This window comes from Monodon monoceros, unplaced genomic scaffold (assembly GCF_005190385.1).
Source record: "Monodon monoceros isolate NGI ecotype Baffin Bay Population unplaced genomic scaffold, NGI_Narwhal_1 Super_Scaffold_19, whole genome shotgun sequence".
In the NCBI taxonomy this organism is placed as follows: Eukaryota; Metazoa; Chordata; class Mammalia; order Artiodactyla; family Monodontidae; genus Monodon; species Monodon monoceros.
In genome coordinates this window covers 76,706,146-76,714,528 of record NW_021703775.1, presented here as the reverse complement: position 1 = coordinate 76,714,528, position 8,383 = coordinate 76,706,146, and the positions used below count along the sequence as shown (strand labels likewise).

Sequence of the window (8,383 nt, the reverse complement as noted above, 5' to 3'; positions counted from 1 at the left end):
GAGAGCACTAACTCCTACCGAGCACCATTATAAAGCAGGCACTTGAGGGATGCTTCCCTACTTAATCCTCAGGGAATGCTAATTTAATTTAAAGACGATGAAGTGGGAGTGGCTGCCTGGATTGGGTCATCTGGCAGAGCTCAGCTGGGCTGTCTGTGGTGGGGAAGGTTTCTTCTACTCTGGAACTGCTAACTTTGTTAGAAGAGCCACACCTACACGTGAACCCAATAAAGAACACAGCTGGATAATGCTAGCTGGTGGTCCACAAAGAATGGAGATTTGGATGGGAGAGTGTAGTTGGGGCGAAGAACAACAGCCTTCCTTCTTGGAGAGTCTCCAGCCGATTTTTGAGGACAGTATTTGAAGCAGAAAAGAAAAAGACTTTCCAGGCCAGAAGTAGCAGTGGGGCCTGTTACTCATCACTATTTAAACACAAGGAAACACCCCCCCCATCACACCCCACCCTCAGGCAGATATTAGGGTGGGTCTGGGCCGCAGGGGATGACTCCAGAATTAAAGGAAATAGAGATTAGCAAGGACCAATGAATGGGCAAATCAACCATCTGTTCTGTAACCACCAGAAGAGAACTGAAAACCTCAACTGAGGAAATCTGGACACACCCAACCAAATTAAATCAGTGAGACTGGAAAGTAGTCCCAGAAAGAGAAGATGGGATGTAGGAAGTTCTGCTCGTTCTAAGGGGCAGTGCCAAACGGACTTGAAGACCTGATCTGGAGTCAGAATTCCTTGTGGCTCTTACTGGCTCCCGCTAAGACTGGGCTCCCCTCCGTGCATACTCTCAGATGTAGATGATTCAAGTTTAAGGTCTACAAAATGGAGGCTTCTTTGCCTCCCCTACCCCTCAGAGCCTGGTCCTGAGCAACTTGCCTGTCTCCCAGGACAGTTTTCCCATCTTACCTTTTAGCATCAAGAAAAGCAGGTAAATGGAAATTCGAACTCGAAGGCAACAACCACCCACGGAGCTCTTTGCAGTTGGCAAGAGCCATTTTTACTCAGCCCCACCTTTGCGCTTTCCCCAAGTCTCTGTAACATACTAAGCCTGAAAGAAGGTTTCCCATGGAGGGGGGTATCTGAGCTGCCTCAAAGGATGTGAAATCAGTCTTCGAGAGGAGTACAGAGCCTGTTGGACACTTCTCATTTTCTAGATCTGTAATTAAATTACTGGCACTCAATGAGGATAATTTTTGTTTTAAACATAATTGTGGACTTCTCTGGTGGCGCAGTGGTTAAGAATCCGCCTGCCAACGCAGGAGACATGGGTTTGATCCCTGGTCCAGGAAGATCCCACATGCCGCGGAGCAACTAAGTCTATGCGCCACAACTACTGAGCCTGTGCTCTAGAGCCCGCGAGCCACAACTGCGGAGCCCATGTACCTAGATCCCGTGCTCCACAAGAGATACCACCGCAGGGAGAAGCCCACGCACCGAAATGAAAGGTAGCCCCCGCTCGCCGCAACTGGAGAAAGTCCACGGGCAGCAACGAAGACCCAATGCAGCCAAAAATAAATAAATAAAACATAATTGTGCCAGTACCAATAAAACTCCCCACCCCCAAAACTCTCAATGCTGGATCTCAAATTTTCCTCCAGCCTCAGAAGTCAAAAAAATATATGTCATGCTTTGGGCACATCCAACATCATATACTCAGATGGCTTTGGTTGGCTTGATCCTAATCCTAATTAAGCCAGTGCCATTTTGTCTCTAATAACCCACTCAGATGACTCAGTTTAGCACTAGCTTGGTTTGAAAGAATGCCAACCAGCCTGGGAGACAAAAGAGAACTTGGGGGGATGATTTTAGGCTTCGCAAAAGGATCCTTTACTTCCCCCAAATGATCCGCTTAATGACGAGCTTTCCTGGGGAGTAACAAAAATATTGTTTTGAAAAATAACCAAAACAAAAAATTAAATTTGCTCATAATTCCACTGGTTCAAAAATATTTCATAAAGAGGAAAGTTTCTCCCTTCACCTGATTTCTTTCTTCAAAGTAAACCACTAGGGCTTCCCTGGTGGCGCAGTGGTTGAGAGTCCGCCTGCCAATGCAGGGGACACGGGTTCGTGCCCCGGTCCGGGAAGATCCCACATGCCGCGGAGCGGCTAGGCCCGTGAGCCATGGCCGCTGAGCCTGCGCGTCTGGAGCCTGTGCTCCGCAGCGGGAGAGGCCACAACAGTGAGAGGCCCGCGTACCGCAAAAAAAAAAAAAAAATCCAAAAAAACCCAGTAAACCACTAATGAAAAATTGTTGCATATTACACCCAATTCGTTGTTGGGTTTACGCAGATATATCTAAGTGCACATATATCCAAAATGGCAGACCACTGCCCTAGACCTTGCTTATTTCCCTTCATACTCATGGATGTTTCCAAGTCAGTACATGTACATATAACATACTATTTTTAGAGGTTGCATGTTATTCCACTGCATGAACACATTATAATAGATGCAACCATTTTCCTATGGATGGGCATTTAGATTATTTATAATATTTTTGTTATTGAGGACAATGCTACAATACAGGTTCTTGTTTATGTATTTTGACGTATTTATTTTATTATTTCTTGTAGGATGGAATTTGAAGACTGGGATTGCCTTTACTCTTGGGGCTGGAACGCCAGTGGTGTAGGAGAGGGTCGTGTCCCCCTGCCCCCCCCCCCCCCCCCCCCCCCCCACCCCCGGGCCTTGCCAACACTTGGGCCAATCTGCTAGACCAAAAAATGCTAATCTCCTTGAGATTTAATTTGCATTTCCCTGACTACTAGTGAAGCTGAGCATCTTTTCATATGTTTATGGACAATTTGCATTTCCTATTCAGTAAATTACCTAGTCTTATCCTGGACCCATATTTCTATCGGGTTGTTTTTCTATTCAATGTGTAGGAGCTCTTTGTGTACATGGGATTTACTCTTTGTCTCTTAGGGATGAGGAAAGTATTTTTCTATCACACTGTTGTCTTTTGACTTTGTTTAGGATATGTTTTAAGTGTAATTAAAAATTTTTATTATTGTCAAATATGTTAAAATTTTTCTTTCATGTTTCTGGGCTATCTTAGAAAGAATTACACTCTCTAATTTCTTTGCTTGTATAACCTTACTTTTTGCAATTTAAAACTTCAATTTAGGTTTTTTAAATTATTTAGTTGCTTAATTAATTCATTAGTAATTGGGTAAGTCAGGCAGCTAGCTTTACTTTATTCTAAATGAAGAGTCAGGAATTTTAAAAGCATTTAATCAGCAAAAATGTACACTTTGGAGGGAGGCAGGGAGGGACCCAGTAAAGTTCCTAGGAGAAACCGTGGTCCTTGAAGCTGGACCCAGAAGATCTTTAACTCACCATCTGGGAAAAGCATCTAGAGGTTTTTGATCTCCCAGGCCAGTCATGGGTTGGACCCCTCTGAATGTGTGTGTGTGCGTGCGCGCGCGTGTGTGTGTGTGCGTGTGTGTGTGTGTGTGTGAGAGAGAGAGAGATCTGGTTTTGTTTTATAAAGAAAGGATTTGTAGACGAAAACATTGTCCTCCCTCAAAAATCTCCCCATTTATAAACCAAATTCTGTGTACAACTCTGTCCTGTCTGTTGGTCCATTTTAGGTGTGTCTCCCTCAGCCCATGATGAGCTCATTCAGGCTGTGCCTTTACTCATCTCTGTTCTGAATCGGGACAGTGGATGCCGGCTGAACTTGTCTTCCAAGTCTTCTCAAGATGTATTTCGTGTGTGTCCGCATAGTCTAAGAGTGTTTCAACATTTTTAAGAGGAATTTACAGGCTTCTCTACAAGCAAACAAGGAATCTGCAGTAGCAAGATTTCTCCACGGACAAAGTCTTTTATCTTTCCATTTGCAAATGAAAATACCAATAAATACTTGTAAAATTTTATCATTCTGTTAAACTTCAAATTCAGACTTGTCAGTAATTACTGGTTTGCATTAAGAGCACGAGATTAGAGATTGAGGTCCAGGAAGAATACAAGATTTGCTTGGAGGCACACAGAGTAACCGGGTCTCTTGTCTTCTCATTTTCTGCTGCACTTTGTCCCTTGACAAAGGACGAATGGCGTGGTGAAGGGCACAGGTCGGGTCAAAAAGGACAAGGTAGGACTTTTAAATGTAGCGACTAGGGTCATCCTGGCCTATTGTAACAGTCCCCCTGCCCTTTCGGTAAAAAGGTGGGGCAGGCAATTCTGAGAGCACTTCCTGGGGCTGCTGCTGAGGACCTGAAGGTCCTGGCGTGGCATTCATTCCTCTTTCCCTCTATTGCTGATAAACAGAAACTCCCTTCAAAGAGCTGGCTTTGCTTCAGAAGGACTCATTCAGGCCTCTCTGCCTTGAACAATATCGTTGAGTACGTAGGTACACAGGTATCTGCTTTGCTCCAAGGATGCCCCCTGGAGCAAAACAGACATAGATGGAGTGAGGAAGACAGAGCCTGTTTCCACTCGGTGTCTCGGGAGAAGCGGGCATTAAACAAACTCTCCCAGGCATATATCATTACAAATGAAACTAAGTGTTCTGAAGGAAAATCCAAGATGCTTGGGGAGAATACAGCGGGAGGGCATGGTTTAGATTAGGGGGTTAGGGAAAAGCAGAAGTGGGAGTGTGAAAGGCTTTTGCAAAGGTTTAGAGCTTTACATACGGGAAGGAAATAATAATAATAAAGGTGTTTGGAAGGGCAGCTCATCCTCATTCATGGGCCACTTCCTAGGACTCTGGGAACCTGCCTCTCTCCCCCGAATTATGTAGGCATCCAGGGTAAGGACTGGAAGAGCCTTCACAAATGCTAATAGGTGAGCGTTTTACAGGCTGCCCCCTGACCCTCTGCATCTTCATCCGTAACTAGCTTGAATGAGGAGGTGAATGGCGAGGATGACTGGCATTTCCAGTTTGGGAAAAAGGAGGTGGAGAAGCTTTCCCACCCCAGTGAGGGCGCGGGGGAGGGGGCAGGTTTCTCTGCCCCAAACCATCCGAAGAGGAACGTTTTTCCCGAGGAAATCCCACTTCATCGTGTATCTGGTTGTGAAGGGGGCTGAGATTCGGGTTGTTCCCGGGGAGTTTTGGTTCTGGAATCTCTGACCCTGTCACCCCTCCGCCCCCCAACATACCTGCAGGAAAGCTTGACCAGAGTGAAGTTAGGATCTGAAAGCAGCGGTGGGATGGGAGAGGGGGTGGGGTGTTAATTTCCCCGGAAGAATCGATCAGGATCTGGTAATAACAATAGCTGACACTCAACACCCATCCTGTGCTGGGCACCGTCCCGAACGCTTTCAAAATATCTTAAAACAACCCTGTGAGGTAAGCACCGTCACTAACTCCATTTCACAATTGAAGAAACCAAGGCACATCGAGGCTGAGCAGAGATAGCAGCTTGCCCCTTTGCCTGCAACAGTCTGAAGCCAAGGTTTCTGAGCCAGGGTTTGGGCTGCAGGAGGTGTGGACCGCCGACTCCAACGAGGACCTGATCCGCCTCCCCATAATTCGGGAAATAGCTGGTTTTGAAAGGCTAACTTGGGAGTCCGTGGGAACGGCTTCGGGAGCCTCACGCCCATCCCCTTCGGAAGCCGAGGCGAGGCGGCACCCCCCGCGCGGTGGTGAGGACGGGTTGACAGCGCGGCGGGAGGGCTGCCCGTGGCCCCGGTTGGACCCCCGAGACCAGGCCCCGCGGCTCCGCTTTCTGCGCGGCCTCCGCGAGGTGTCGCCTTCGGCCGAAGAAACCACAGCGGCGCCACCCTCGTAGCCCGCAGTTATTTATTTATTTTCAAACAAGGGGGCGCCCCTCTCCTTTCAATTTAAAACTAGAAACCTCCCGCGGTTTCGTTCTTAAATGGGCGCGTCCTCTCCCTCCCACTGTGCACCCCGGGTCCAGCTTCCCTTCCGAGATCACACACGAGCAACACCCCTCCCTCGCCCCCCGCACGGCCCGGCTGGACGTCGGCCTCGCGCTCAGCAGCACATACACGCAGTCGAGGCGGGGGCTGGGTTAGGAGACTGTGAACACCCCCGGAGCCCTCCGGAAATTTTTCTTTTTTACGCCGAGCAATTGCCAGGCCCGCAGGGTGGGTGTTGCATTGCACCGCTCGGCGCGCAGCTGGTCCGCAGAGTGCACAGGGGGCAAGCCCGGGGGTCTAAAAGGGCGGGAGGAGCGCGCCCCGGGCTTCTCAGCTTTGCAGCCTCCTCTCTGCAAAAGAAGAAAAGCAAGTGGCTTTTGGCGCGAAAGCCTTGGCGCCTCCCCTGATTTTTATGGAAATCAAGAGGGCGGGGTAAAGCCGCTTTCCTCTGCCTTTCTCCCTCCCCCTTGTCTGTGCCGCAGCCCCCTTCTCTCCCCGCCCCCCGGGTGTGTCAGATTTTTCAGTTAATAATATCCCCCGAGCTTCAAAGCGCAGCCAGTGACAGTCATCTGTCTGGACGCGCTGGGTGGATGCGGGGGGCTCCTGGGAACTGGGTTGGAGCCGAGCTAGCGCTAGCCAGGCGCAAGCGCGCACAGACTGCAGCCACCCGAGGACCACCCCCCGCCCCTGGCCACCCGGGGACCCCGGCACAGAATCGCCTCCGGATCCCCGGCCGTCGGCGGGAGGTAAGGAGCGGGGGGAGCAAAGCGCCCGGCGCCCCGGGAGCGGCGAACGCGGCGGGAAGGCAAGCCCTGGACGGGATCGCGGCTGGCGCACAGGGCGCCCGACTGTGCCCGGGGGGACTGTTTCTGCTTCCGAAACAAAACCCTCTCGGGGTTTTCCCTGAAAAGCCAGTTCCAGTCCCCAAGGCTCCCGGACTGGGAGAGACCCGCCCTAATCCATCTAGTGCCCTTGCCAGGGGTTGTAATGGCTTCATCGAAAAGAAATTCACCCTTCTCTAGAACATTTGTCTGCATTTGAGCTGACGGGGAGCCGGTGCGTCCCCACCCCGAAGCTGGGTTCTCCTCCAAAGGGTGCCCCCAGAGGAAGAAGAAGGGGGTTAAGCAGGGCGAGGCCGTCGCGGTGGTAATCTGGGTCACTGCCGCCCCGGCTCAGAGGAGACGTGGCTCTCCCTGCGACCCTCCCCGCGCTGGTGTCCCTGAACCATTCCCGGGGACTGGGGTCCAGGCTCTCCCAGGAAGAGGATGTCGTTGGGGGCGTGGAAGAGCGGGGGTGGGGGTGGAGAGGTTCAAAATCAGCTATTGACAGTACTTTCCCTGCAGCGGGTGAAGGCTGGGGGCGTCGGATCAAAATTTGGGGGAGGGGGTTCTGGATTTGGGTGCCTGTTGTTGGTCTCGGTCTAGAGAAAGGGTTTTTCCATTTGCAAAGTTTCCTAAACCCCCCGCTCTCGCTTGCGCTCCCGAGGTTGCAATTTTACAAAGGAGGGGGGTGGTTTGAGGGCTCTCCAGAATCCTAGACCCGGTAGCTGGGTTGGAGTCCTGGGCTTCCTGGGAGCAGCGGGCCCTACTTGGGTACAACCGCGGGTGTCGGTGAGCTGGTGGGAGCTAGAATTCTGCAGCCTTGGGCAGCCCCCTCCCCCAGGCAGTGCCTTGTGTGAATGAAACGGCAGTTTACAAAGTTGCAGAGCTACGCCGCCACCCCCCGCATCTGCATGCCCCCTCCCACCCCCTGTCGTAGACAGCATGTACACAAAAGGAGGGAGGGAGAGAGCGAGAGACACAACTTCCTCCACCTTCGGGAGCCCTGGGCGGAGTGGGGGGCTTGGAGGGGAGATTGAGGAAGCGGGTGAGAGGGGGTGACCGCTGCCCGTCCCCACCCCTCGCGCCCCCCATCCGGCTCCGCTTGCCAACCCTCTCCTGGTGTGTCTGTCGGTTGCAGTGTCGGAGGTTGGCGCGGGCCCCCGCCCTCCGCGCCCCCCACGGGAAGGAAGCACCCCCCGAACTAAAAAGAGCGGAGCGGAAAGAAGCCCTCATTCGGCGGCCAGGAGGCGAGCCGATGCCGAGCTGCACCGCGTCCACCATGCCGGGGATGATCTGCAAGAACCCGGACCTCGAGTTTGACTCTCTGCAGCCCTGCTTCTACCCGGACGAAGATGACTTCTACTTCGGCGGCCCCGACTCGACCCCCCCGGGGGAGGACATCTGGAAGAAGTTTGAGCTGTTGCCCACGCCCCCGCTGTCGCCCAGCCGTGCCTTCCCGGAGCACAGCCCGGAGCCCCCGAACTGGGCCACCGAGATGCTGCTGCCCGAGGCCGACCTGTGGGGCAACCCGGCCGAGGAGGACGCGTTCGGCCTGGGGGGCCTGGGCGGCCTCACGCCCAACCCGGTCATCCTCCAGGACTGCATGTGGAGCGGCTTCTCGGCCCGCGAGAAGCTGGAGCGCGCGGTGAGCGAGAAGCTGCAGCACGGCCGGCCGCCCGCCGCGGGGCCCGCGGTCCCGGCCCCGGGCGCGGGCGCCACCGGCCCC

At 52.5% G+C, this 8,383-nt stretch overlaps 1 protein-coding gene across 1 annotated transcript in view; it reads left to right on the top strand.

The window, feature by feature from the left end:
* The first annotated feature begins 6,426 nt into the window (after positions 1–6,426).
* The window catches only part of MYCN (MYCN proto-oncogene, bHLH transcription factor), a 6,166-nt gene continuing 4,209 nt past the window's right edge, over positions 6,427–8,383 (top strand). Inside the window, 2 exon segments of the mRNA XM_029232230.1 lie at positions 6,427–6,523; positions 6,526–6,582. Coding sequence (XP_029088063.1) covers positions 6,427–6,523; positions 6,526–6,582 — 154 coding nt within the window.